The sequence below is a fragment of the Scyliorhinus torazame genome, chromosome 6 (genome assembly GCF_047496885.1).
Source record: "Scyliorhinus torazame isolate Kashiwa2021f chromosome 6, sScyTor2.1, whole genome shotgun sequence".
Classification (NCBI taxonomy): Eukaryota; Metazoa; Chordata; class Chondrichthyes; order Carcharhiniformes; family Scyliorhinidae; genus Scyliorhinus; species Scyliorhinus torazame.
This window is the reverse complement of record NC_092712.1, coordinates 226,941,298-226,954,991: the sequence shown is the minus strand read 5'-3', so window position 1 is coordinate 226,954,991 and position 13,694 is coordinate 226,941,298. Positions and strand designations below refer to the sequence as shown.

General features: G+C 47.3%; 1 protein-coding gene across 2 annotated transcripts in view; it reads left to right on the top strand.

Moving 5' to 3' along the window:
* Positions 1-13,694, top strand: part of srd5a1 (steroid-5-alpha-reductase, alpha polypeptide 1 (3-oxo-5 alpha-steroid delta 4-dehydrogenase alpha 1)) — a 62,724-nt gene that overhangs the window by 27,094 nt on the left and 21,936 nt on the right. For both annotated transcript variants that reach the window (XM_072509487.1, XM_072509486.1), the window contains one exon: positions 13,467-13,633. In XM_072509487.1, coding sequence (XP_072365588.1) covers positions 13,467-13,633 — 167 coding nt within the window. The remainder of the gene's footprint in view (positions 1-13,466; positions 13,634-13,694) is intronic.

The window sequence follows — 13,694 nt, the reverse complement described above, 5'->3', positions numbered from 1 at the left end:
TTGTATGCCTCAATTAAGTCACTTCTTAACCTTCTCTCTAGCGAAAACAGCCTCAAGTCCCTCAGCCTTTCCGTATAAGATCTTCCCTCCATACCAAGCAACATCCTGGTAAATCTCCTCTGCACCCTTTCCAATGCTTCCACATCCTTCCTATAATGCGGCGACCAGAACTGCACGAATACTCCAAATGCGGCCGCACCAGAGTTTTGTACAGCTGCAACATGACCTCATGGCTCTGAAACTCAATCCCTCAAAAGCTAACACACCATATGCCTTCTTAACAACCCTATAACCTGGCTGGCAACTTTCAGGGATCTATGCACATGGACACCGAGATCTCTCTGCTCATCCACTCTACCAAGAATCTTACCATTAGCCCAGTAGTCTGTATTCCTGTTACTCCTTCCAAAATGAGTCACCTCACACTTTTCTGCATTAAACTCCCATTTGTCACTTCTCAGCCCAGCTCTGCAGCTTATCTATGTCCCTCTGTAACCTGCAATATCCTTCCGCACTGTCCACAACTCCACCAAATTTAGTGTCATCCGCAAATTTACTCACCCATTCTTCTACGCCCTCCTCCAAGTCATTTATAAAAATACCAAACAGCAGTGGCCCCAAAACAGATCCTTGTGGTACACCACTAGTAACTGAACTCCAGGCTGAACATTTCCCATCAACCACCACCCTCTGTCTTCTTACAGCTAGCCAATTTCTGATCCAAACCGCTAAATCACCTTCAATCCCATGCCTCCGTATTTTCTGCAATAGCCTACTGTGGGGAACCTTCTCAAACGCTTTACTGAAATCCATATACACCACATCAACTGCTTTACCCTCGTCCACCTGTTTGGTCACCTTCTCAAAGAACTCAATAAGGTTTGTGAGGCACGACCTACCTTTCACAAAACCGTGTTGACTATCCCTAATCAAATTATTTCCTTCTCAAAGTACTCAGTAAGGTTTGTGAGGCACGACCTACCCTTCACAAAACCGTGTTGACTATCCCTAATCAAATTATTGCTTGCAAGATGATTATAAATGCTATCTCTTATAATCCTTTCCAAGAATTTGCCCACAACAGAAGTAAGGCTCACTGGTTTATAGTTACTGGGGTTGTCTCCACACCCCTTCTTGAACAAGGCGACAACATTTGCTATCCTCCAGTCTTCTGGCACTATTCCTGTAGACAATGATGACATAAAGATCAAAGCCAAAGGCTCTGCAATCTCCTCCCTAGCTTCCCAGAGAATCCTAGGATAAACCCCATCCGGCCCAGGGGACTTCTCTATTTTCACACTTTCCAGAATTGCTCACACCTCCTCCTTTTGAACCTCAATCCCGTATAGTTTAGTAGCCTGTATCTCTGTATTCTCCTCAACAACATTGTCTTTTTCCTGTTTGAACACTGACGAAAAATATTCATGTCGCGCCTCTCCTATCTCCTCGGATAGTTTTTTAAATCCTAGAAGGAAACTTGAAACAATTACCTTCAACTGTGTTTACAATGAGGAGAGGTTTGAAATCCAGAAAATATTGCTAGTTCTGGACCCGGAGCCACCCTCCCTTCCAGGAGCTCTGACATCACGTCCGCAAATCCCTGCCAGAATTCCCTCACCTTCGGACACGCCCAAAACATATGTACAGGATTCGCTGGGCATCCCTCACAGCGTCCGCTTCCTCAAAAAAACTACTCATCCAGGCCACAGTCATATGAGCCCTATGGACCACCTTGAACTGGATCAGACTAAGCCTGGCACACGACGAGGATGAAGTGATTCTCCTCGAGGTCTTTTCCCATAGTCCGACTTCCAACTCCCCTTCCAACTCTTCCTCCCGCTTCCTCTTCACCTCCAGATTGGGACCCCTTCCCACTCCATCAATTCCTTGTATATCTCCGAGACCCTGCCTTCCCCAACTCCCGTTTTTGACATCACCTTATCCTGTAGGCCCCTGAGGGGGAGGTGAGGAAAGCTTGGAACTTGCCTCCGGACAAAATCCCGTACCTGTAGGTACCGAAACCCGTTCCCACCCGGCAACTCAAACGCCTCCTCTAAAGCCTCCAGTCTCGGGAAACCCTCCTGAATGAAGAGAGCCCCAAATCTCTCAGTTCTTGCCCGCTGCCACCTCCGAAAGCCCCCCCCCCCGGAACAAAACGGTGATTGTCACAGATCGGTGACACACTGACACCCCTCCAATCCCATGTGCTGTCTCCATTGTCCCCACACCCTCAGGGGCTGCCACTACCACTGGATTTGTGGAGTACCGAGCCGGCGCGAACGGCAGTGGCACCGTTAATAAAGCCTCCAAACTCGTACCCTTACAGGATGCCGCCTCGATCGCTCCCAAACCGACCCCTCCCCCACTACCCACTTCCTGACCATAGATATGTTGGCCACCCATTAATAATTAATAAAACTTGGCAGTCATGCCCCCCCTCTCCGTGACCCCGTTCCAGGAGTGCCTTCTTCACCCTCTGGGTTTTACCAGCCCACACAATGCCGCATTCATTTTCCTAAAAGGTCCTTCGGGACAAAAATCGGGAGACATTGAAAAAAAGAGCAGCAGCCTCGAGAGGACTGTCATCTTCACCGTCTGCACCCTCCCCGCCAGTGTCAACGGGAGCATGTCCCACCTGCAGAAATCCCTTTTCATCTGATCGACCGCTTTACCCAAATTTAACTTGTGGCGCTGCCCCCAATCCTTAGCCACCTGAATCCCCAGATACCTGAAGCCCTTCCCCACCACTTTAAAAGGTAACTCCCTCAATCTCCTTTCCTGTCCCCGTGCTTGAATCGCAAACACCTCCCTCTTTCCCATATTTAGTTTGTAGCCTGGAAACCGCCCAAATTCTTCCAGTGCCTCCATGATTCTGGCCATTCCCCCCCCAACTGTAATATAAAGAAGTAAATCGTCCGTGTAGAGTGAGACCCTCTGTTCCACCCCCCCTCTCACTATCCCCCGCTAGACATTCAATGACCTAAGGGACATTGCCAAGGGCTCTATGGCCAGGGCAAACAGTAGTGGGGCGAGCGGGCACCCTTGTCTTGTCCCCCTACAAAGACTAAAATATTCTGACCGGACCAGTTGGTCATTCGCCACTGGAGCCTGACATAGCAACCGGACCAAATCCACAATGCCCTGCCCAAACCCGAACCTGCCTAGAATATCCGATAGGTACTCCCACTCCACCAGGTCAAGAGCCTTTTCTGCATCCATGGCTACTACCACCTCAACCTCTCGCCCCTCCGCTGGCATCACTTTAACATTTAAGAGCTGTCTAATGTTGGACGTCAGGTGCCTGCCCTTCACAAATCACGTCTGGTCCACCCTGATTACCTCCGGGCCACAGTCCTCTATATGTGTGGCCAAGATCTTTGCCAGCAATTTAGCGTCTACGTTCAAAAGGCCTGTATGATCCACAGCTCTCCTGGTCTTTATCCTGTTTCAAGATGAGAGAGACCGATGCCTGTGATAGTGTTGGGGGGAGCATTCCCAGTTCCTTAGACTCATTAAAGGCCTTAACCAGGAGCGGCCCCAGTAAACCAGAAAACATTTTATAAAACTCCACTGGGTATCCATCAGGTCCCGGGGCCTTACCCGATTGGATCGCCCCCAATCTGTCTATCACCTCCCCGAGCCCAATTGGGCCTCCCAGGCCTTCTACCAGCTCCTCATCTACCTTCGGGAACTCTAGCCCCCCCCCAAAGATCGCTTCCTACCCTCCTCCTCGGCTGGGCGTCCGATTTATAAAGTCGACTATAGAATTTGCGAAACATCTCATTTACCGCCCCGGGTCCACCATCCCCTTCCCCCTCATATCCTTTACTTACCCAATTTCTCTCGCCGCTCCTGCTTCCTCAACTGATGTGTTAACATCCTACTAGCTTTCTCCCCATATTCGTACATCACCCCTTTTACCCTCCTCAGCTGCCCTTCTGCCTTACCTGTGGACAGGAGCCCAAATTCATTTGAAGTTTCTGACGCTCCTTCAGGAGCTCCTCATCCGGAGGCTCCGCATATCTCCTGTCCACCTGTAAGATTTCATCTACCAGCCTGTCCAACTCCACCCATTCAGTGTTCTCCCTGTGGGCCCGAATCAAAATAAATTCCCCTTTGATAACCGCCTTCAAAATGCTTCCCAATCCATCCCGAAGGTAGATGAGGAGCTGGTGGAAGGCCTGGGGGACCCAATTGGGCTCGGGTGGTGATAGACGGATTGGGGGCGATGCAATCGGGTAAGGCCCGGGACCTGATGGATATCCAGTGGAGTTTTATAAAATGTTTTCTGGTTTACTGGGGCCACTCCTGGATAAGGCCTTTAATGAGTCTCACCTGTGTCGTTGCTCTTTGTGTACCCTCGAATGGCCTCCCTCACCCACTCACAGATCTCATCCTCCGCTAACAGCCCTACATCAAACCTCCACTGTGGACACTGGATCTTCTCCCCCCCCCCCATAATCAGCCGGTGTGAGTCGAAGTCCATAATCTTCCCCAGCACCCTCCTGACAAACGCAACATCATCCCAGTTTAGGGCGTATATATTCATCAACACCACAGCCATTCCCACTGACCATAATAAATCTACCCCCCAGGTCTGCCTCTATTTTTCCCACCTCGAATGCCAGAATTGCCCCCCTCCCCCCTTGTTTTAAATCCCAAATGAAACACATGTCTGACCCATCCCTTCTTCAGTCTAACTTGGTCTCTCAGCTTCAAGTGCGTCTCTTGCAACATGGCCACGTCCGCCTTCAGCTGCCTCAAGTGTGCGAACACAGGGGCTCTTTTGACCGGCCCATTCAGTCCAGGAACATTCCACGTGACCAACCTGGTCAGGGGGGCACCTTACCCCCCTGCCCTGTCGATCAGACCTGGCCCGCACCCCAGCCACTACCGTCATCCACTCTCCTCCTCCAACACCCTAAAAGTCCCCTCCTCATCAGCAGTTTACCCATCTTTCCCCCCCTCCCCCATGTTACTCTTCAGTTCATCCCCCACTTTGCTTCCGTGAACTAACCCTCCCAGCTAGCCTGGCAGTTCCCACCCCTGGCGCCTAGCATCCTACCACCTGCTGGTCTTCCCCCCCCCCCCCCCCCCCCACACTCTTAGTATAAGTTTCCAGAACAATGGTAAAAAGCACAAAAAACTAACAAACATTCCCTCCCAAGGTCCAAGCACAAAGGCCCAGCCCTTCTCCCTTAACAAAATCTAATCTAGTCAAACACCTTCAAACAGAGCCAGCTGGAACAGACCGAGAATAAAAAGAAAAAGGAATTAAACATGCTGAATCTCGAACAACTTTTCGAACATCGCAAATTAAATCACAAAGTTAAAAGACGTAAGGTTTTTACAAGGCAAAACATCACTTCTAACTCAGTTCTCCTTCAATGTCCTTGTTTTCCCATCAGGTTGTTGTCCTTCATAAAGTCCGCCACGTCCTCCGGCGAGCCAAAGTATAGCTCCCGACCCTCATAAGTCACCCATAGATGGGCCTATCGGCTTCTCCAGCATCTTCCCCACATACGCACTGGCATCCGATCCTTCCTTCCCCTCTGGCAGGCCGAGTATCAGGATATTCTGTCTCCGAGAACGGTTCTCTAGGTTCTCCACTTTCTCCAGCAGTCGTTTCTGTTGTTCCTGTATCATCCCGATCTCTGCTAATTACTTTAGATATCATAAAATCACAGAATAATATAGTGCTGAAGAGCCTTTGGCCCATCGAGGCTGCACCAACGCATGAAGGACACTTGACCTGCCTATGCAATCCCATTTGCCAGCACTTGGCCCATAGCTTGAATGTGCCAAGTGCTCATCCAGGTACTTTTTAAAGGATGTGAGGCAGCCAGCCCTCAGGCAGTGCATTCCAGACCGTCACCACCCTCTTAAGTAAAAAAGTTTTTCCTCAAATCCCCCCTAAACCTCCTTTCCCTCACCTTGAACTTGTGTCCACTTGTAACTGATCCTTCAACTAAGGGGAACAGCTGCTTCCTATCCACCTTGTCCATGCCCCTCATAACCTTGTACACCTCGATCAGGTCGCCCCTCAGTCTTCTCTGCTCCAGCAAAAATAACCCAAGCCTTTCCAAACCACTCTTCATAACTTAAATGTTCCATCCCAGGTAACATCCTGGTGAATTGCCTCTGCAACCACTCCAGTGCAATCATATCTTTCATATATTGTGGTGACCAGACTTGCACACCATATTCCAGCTGTGGCCTCACCAAAGTTCTATACAACTCCAACAGGACCTCCCAGCTTTTGTAATCCATGCCTCAATTGATAAAGACAAGTGCCCCATGCGCACTTTTTACCACCATATTAACCGACCTATCTATGGACTCCAAAGGTCCGTTTGTTCCTTAGAACTTCTCAGTGTCTCCCTGTCAAATGACTCCCTCCAAAGTGTATCACCTCACAATTTTCAGGATTAAATTCCATCTGCCACTTTTTTGCCCATTTGACCATCTCGTCTATATATTCCTGTAACCCAAGGCACTCAATTTCACTGTTACCTCCTGGCCAATCTATGTGTCATCCGCAAACTTACTGCTTCTACCCTCCACATGGTCATCTATGTCATTTATATAAGTGACAAACAATAGGGGGTTTAGTACAGATTCCTGTGGTACGTTACTGGACATTGGTTTCCAGCCATCTGACATCACCCTTATCAAGTTGCCCTGTATCCCTGGGGTGGTACGGTGGTGCAGTGGTTTGCACTGCTGCCTAAGGCGCTGAGGACCCGGGTTGGATTCCAACCCTAGGTCACCGTCCATGTGGAGTTTGCACATTCTCCCCGTGTCTGTGTGGGATTCACCCTCACAACTTGTAAGATGTGCATGGTAGGTGGATTGCCCCTTAATTCGAAAATAAATTGGGTACTCTTAAATTTTTTAGAAAAGAAAATAAAGATTTCCCTGTATCCCATGTGCACTCTCCTTCTTTATAAGTCTCCTATATGGGACCTTGTCAAAAACGTTGCTGAAATCCATGTTAACTACTTCAACTGCACTACCCTCATCTACACACCTGGTCACATGCTCAAAAGATTAAATCAAATCTTTTAGGCATGACCTCCCTCTGACTAAGTCATGCTGACTATTTCTGATCAAACCTTGCCTCTCCAAGTGGAGATATGTTCTTCCCTTCAAAATTTTCTTCAGTAGTTTCCCTATCACTGATGTGAGACTCACTCCATTAGCTGTTCTCCCGTGGCCAGAGAGGAATTCAAAATTTGGGTCAGAGCCCCTGCATCCTGGGACAGAATTCATCCTGACGTGGAGATTTGTCCATTTTTAAGCTTGTCAACACCTCCAATACCTTGTCACTCCCTATGACAAGAACCTCACAGTCTCTCTCCCTGAGTTCCATATCTACCTCCTCATTCTCTTGAATGAAGACAGATGTGATGTATTCGTTCAACGCCCTACCAATGTCCTCCTGCTTCACCCACAGATTTCCCCCTTGATCCCTAATGGGCCATACTCTTTCCCTGGTTATCCTCTTCGCATTGATATACTTATCAAATATCTTGGGACTTTTCCTACTTTTATCAGCCAGTGCTTTCTCATATCCCCTCTTTTCTCTCCTAATTGCTTTCTATCCTCTATCCTGCACTTTCTGTACTCCCCTAATGCCTCCGTTGATTCGCTCCCCTTGTACTTGCTAAAAGCCTGTCTTTTCTTTCTCATTGTATCTTCAATATATCTGGTCATCCATATTTCTCTGAGCTTCTTACTCCTTCCTATTATCCTAGAGGGAGCATTTTGGGCCTGTACCCTCCCCATTTCCTTTTTGAACACCCCACCCGCCTCCACTGCTCTTCTGTAGATTCCCCTACAAGTAACTCTTTGCTTGACCAGATCCTATCTTCTTTTATTAAAATCCGTTCTCCCCCTTTTTCTGCAACTTGTTTATTTCTTTGTCTATAACAAACTTCAATTGTACCATGTTTTGGTCGCTATCACCAAAATGCTCCCCCATCAACCACCTGTCTGGCTTCATTCCCCAGAATTAGGTCCAGCACTGCATCATCCCTTGTTGAACCCTCTACATATTGAACTAAAATGTTCTCTTGATACATTTTAAGAACTCCATCGAAGCCCTTAACACAATGACTATCCCAATTCACCTGAGGAAGGAGCAGCGTTCCGAAAGCGAGTGACATCGAAACAAACATGTTGGACTTTAACCTGGTGTTGTAAAACTTCTTACTATCCCAATTAAAGTTGGGAAAATTGAAATCACCTAATATAATTACCCTATTATTATTTTTACACCCCTCTGTGAATTGCGTACATATTTGTTAGTCAGCAGGAAATTGACGATCTAGGGGTCTATAATAAACACCGAGCAATGTGGCTGCTCCTTTTTTATTCCTAAACTCTACCCAGAAAGCTTAATTTTATGCTCCCTCCAATATATCATCTCTCCTTACTGCAGTAGCTGACTCCTTCACTAAGAATGCAAAGCCTCTTTCTCTTTTACCCCTCTCTGTCTCGCCTGAAGGTTCTATATCCCGGGATGTTGAGCTGCCAATTCTGCCCCTCCCTCAAGTACGTCTCCATGATGGCGACTATATCACAACTCCACGTGTCAATCCTCTTAACTCATCCATTTTACCTTTAATACTCCTGGCATTAAAGTAGAGGCCATCTCGCCTTGTCTTACTCCCTTGATACCTGCTGCTGTACTCCCCCTGGCTTGATTGCTTTTCTGTGTTATGCTGTGTCCCTATTCTGTATTCCCTCCCCCTGCCGAATTAGTTTAAACTCCTCCCAACAGCACTAGCAAACCCACCAGCAAGGATGTTAGTCCCGCTCTGGCTCAGATGTAGACTGACCCACTTGTACAGGTCCCACCTTCCCCAGAAACAGTCCCAGTGATCCAGGAATCTAAAACCCTCCCTCCTGCACCAACTAAAATTTTTTTTAAATTAAAGTTTGCACAAAATATCAACAATAAAATGTAGAAGGAACCCAATAGAATTAAATACAAAACAAAACAACCCAGTGCCCCCTCCCCCTATACATAAATAATAAATTAACACCCGCCGAAACACATAGCAAATATATACACCCCCCTCAGATCTAATAAACCCCGCCATATCGTTGATCCAGGGTTCCACGCTTGGGGGCCTCGCATCCTTCTACTAAAGAAGAATCCTTCGCCAGGCTACCAGGGACACAAAGGCCAAAATACCGGCCTCTTTCGCCTCCTGCACTCCCGGCTCTTCTGCAACTCCAAATATTGTGAGCCCCCAGCCCGGTTTGACCCTGGATCCTACCACCCTCGACACCGTCCTTGCTACGCCCTTCCAAAATTCCTCCAGTGCTGGGCATGCCCGAAGATATGGGTGTGGTCCTCACCCCCAAAAAACTGGCTCATCCTTGTCCTGGTCATGTGTGCCCTGTGCAGCACCTTAAACTGTATGAGGCTGATCCTCAAACACGAAAAGGAAGAGTTCACTCTCCCTAGGGCATCTGCCCACATCCCCTCCTCAATCTCCTCCCCCCCAACTCCTCCTCCCACTTACCTTTCAGCTCCTCCACCGAGGCCGCCTCCTCCTCCTGCATCACCTGGTATGTTGCCGAGATCTTCCCCTCTCCAACCCACACCCCTGAGAGCACCCTGTCCTGTACCGTGCGTGGCGGCAGCAGTGGGAATTCCACCACTTGCCGCCTGGCAAACACCCTTACCTGTAGATACCTAAAGGTGTTTCCCGGGAGGAGCCCGTACTTCTCCTCCAGCTCACCCAGGCTCGTGAACTTGCCATCCACGAACAGGTCCCCCAACCTTCCTATCCCCTGCCCTGTGCCACCCTGAAAACCCTCCATCTATTCTCCCTGGGACAAACCGGCGGTTCCCCCATATCTGGGTCCACACCGAGGCTCCCACTTCCCCCCTGTGCCACCTCCATTGCCCCCCAAATTTTGAGGGTAGCCGCCACCACTGGGCTCGTGGTATACCTCATTGGAGGGAGCGGCAGCGGCGCTGTTGCCAGCGCTTCCAGACTCGTACCCTCAAGTCTCAAGCCTCTTCCGTGCCGCCCCCTCCCCCTCCATCACCCAGTTGCACACCCTCGCCAGCCCCCTCCCCCCCCACCCCCCCATCCCTACCCCACTCCAGGAACACCCTTCTCACCCTCTGAGTCCCTCGCACCCACACAAACCCCGTTATGCTCCTATTGACCTGCACCAATTCTTAAGCCACACATTCATCTGTGCTATTCTCCTATTTCTGTACTCGCTCGCACATGGCACTGGACGTAAATCAGAGATTACAACCCGAGAGCAGACCACTGCTATGAGCTCTTCAGCCATGACTAAACCCTTTAAATTCAAAACTTTAGAAGACTATCATACTTAAACAAAGAAATCAACAAAGTCCTTATGACTTACAATTCAATCTAGTTTGAACCATTTCCACCGTGACTTTTCACCAGTCAGCTGCACTGTTTGTAAACTCCCCGCTCCCCCCTCACTCTTTGAGGGCAGGTAGGAAATGAAAGGAGCATCTCGCTCCCTCCTCACCGAACACCCTTAGTCACAAAACTCCCACTTTAGCACTCTAATGCAGCCTGAAATCAGCACTCCAATACAAGGATATATTCTCCTTGGTTACTGACTTCCCTGCTAACAGAAATGGATCACCTGCTAGGCTTCCTCGTAATTTTATACACCCCAATGAAATTTTCCCTCAAAACTTCTCTTGCTTCCAGCTTATCCAATCTTTTCTGACAGCTAAAATTCTCCATTCCTGGCAACATCATAGGAATGTAGGAATTAGGAGCAGAAATGGGCAACTCAATCCTTCGAGCCTGCTCCACCATTCAATCAGATCATGGCTGATCTCTTCCTGGTGTCAAAATGGCCTCCCTCTATGGACCTCCTCTGTATCCTGTCAGGTATTATCACATTCTTGCTATAATGCTGTGACCAAAACTGCCCACAATAATCCCGCTGTGGGCTAACGAGTGCATAACCTCTATGCTCTTATAAACTGTGCTACCTTCTTAAACACATTATCTATTTCTGCTACTATCTTCGGGGATCTGTGGGCATGCACTCCTAGGTCCTTCTGCTCCTCTACACCTCCTATCATCACCTATTGTGTCATTCCCTTGCTTTGTTTCTCCCTCCATGCGTTACCACACGTTTCTCCAGATTGAATTCCATTTGCCCCCTTTCTGGCTGCTGACCAGTTCATTGATATCATCTGCAGGCTTCAATCCTCATTGTCAACTGCATAGCCAATTTTCAAATTGTCTGCCAGCTGCCTTCTAAATTTAAGTCTCAATCATGCTTAAGACTAAAGGACCCAGTAGTGAACCCTCCAGCAACCACTGAAACAGCCTTCCAGTCGCAAAAAACACCCATCGATCATTACCATTCATTTTCTGTCACTGTGCCAATTTTGGATTCAACTTGCCATTTGATAATCTTTATTATTGTCACAAGTTCTCAGCACTGCAATGAAGTTACTATGAAAAGCCCCTAGTCGCCACATTCCTGCGCCTGTTTGGATACACAGAGGGAGAATTCAGAATATCCAATTCACCTAACAAGCACGTCTTTCGGGACTTGTGGGAGGAAACCGGAGCACCCGGTTTTGTCTTGGATCTCGTAAACTTTTCATTTTCCCTGTCGCGTGCCACGTGGGACGCTTTCAAACACCTTGCTAAAATCCACAAATTATGCCAAACACGTTACTATCATCAACCTTGTTGCCTCCTTGAAAAAATTTGGGTCAAGTTAGCCAGACACAAAATGAATTGAAATGAAAATTGCTTATTGTTACAAGTAGGCTTCAAATGAAGTTACTGTGAAAAGCCCCAAGTCGCCACATTCTGGCGCCTGTTCGGGGAGGCTGGTATGACTTTCCCTGAACAAATTCATGTTGACTATTCTTGATAAATCCATGCCTTTTTAACCCTCGGATATATCCTCTCTCTGTACTGCCGTGATACTGTCCCTAATCAAAAATGCAACCCCCCCTCCTCTCTTACCTCCTGTTCTATCTTTCCGATAGCATCTGTACCCCGGGACATTGAGCTGCCAGTCCTGCCCCTCCTTTAGCCATGTTTCAGTAGTAACTATAATATGTGCAATATAGATGTGTACATTAAGCATCACTCTGAATATTTTAGGCAAGATCCAAACTCCAGTTGCTGACCATCAAGGCATCAGGAGCAGTTGGCAGCCACAATTTGAGTCGAGTGTGCATGCACAACTATTCCTGATATCTTTCTGGTCAGTCACAGCACGTACAGTGTTGCAAAGAATAATAAAGAAGATTGCTAAGGCACAAGAAAATTTCAGTGAAATTATTGAGATGGGTTGACCCACTCTTAAATGTGTTATTGGATAGTAAAAGATAAATAAGATTGTTTTTGATTCAGTAATTTATTTCTGTTGTTTCAGCAATTGTCGTTGTGACAAAAAATGACTGTTGGACATTGGTCACACCGCTTCTGATTCAGTACCATGCTGATTGTGGAGTATTCTAGTTTGATATGCAGGAAATGTGGAGGAGTTGCCATGATTGTGGTGTGCTGACACGCGCTACATGTTGCTGGGGGGTGTGGTGGGAGTGAAGGGCGGGGTGGTCCCTCATGCAGCTGAACACTGGTCCAGCTGGGAGTGTTTGAGAGAGGGTGTTGAAGAGGATCTGTCAACTCCAACATGGCTGATCGATAGCCCAATCAGTGTTCGACATTGAGCGACATCACAACCGCCCACTCTGCTTATTTGCAGCACGTTCTGGGCACATCTGTATTGGTACATCTTCCAAACATGGTGATCTATGTGGGCTATGTCAAATGTATCCTGCAGATTCTGTACTGATCCTGTTCCTGTTCAAGTTGAGGACCTGAAATTTAGCTCATTTGACTTTAGCCACAGATTTATGCAGATGCAGGTGTAAGGTGCAGCACACTTGTAGTTCGATTCTGGCAGTTTTGGTGAAGAAGTATATGCATAAAATGTTTTTTTCACTTCACTTCTAGATTGCCATTTGCTTGGCCAGATATATTACTGCTGGCATAAAGCACGTAAAAAAAACAGACATTGCTGCTCGGTGCTCCTTCCTTCAGGGACAAACTTACTAACAACCCGTTGAATTTATGTGCCAAATTATTTGAGCTTGTTTGTTTTGTTACCCATGTCTAACACTGGGTAAGGAGTAGGTGCTTCTGAACATCTACAAATGGCTTATAGTTCAGTAAAATTAATTTAAAATCTCTACTTCAGCGATTCACTTTGCTATGTTTCAAGACTCGGTGACTGCATTAGGAAGGCATCTGATAATAAGAGTAAATATGAGATAAGAAAACTATTGACTATGAAAATCAAGAGCAATATATGAACAGTAGTGAATTCTGACTTAGCCAGGCTCAATTTTACTTACAGGTTTGAATATTTTCTTTTTGAAAAAATAGCAGTAAACAATTCTCTGTTTGTTACAGGTCACTGATATTCCCTTTTTTAATTAGAGGAGGAAAAGCGACACCTTTCATTTCTTTTGCATTAGCTTTCACATTTTGCCTATATAACGGATATCTGCAGGCTAGATTCCTGAGCAAGTATGCTGTGTACCCCTCAGACTGGATAACCAACCCACGCTTCCTGACAGGTAATCTTAATTTGATGTACAAGTTTATTTTTGGGGAGGGTGTAATAACGCTGTGCTGTAG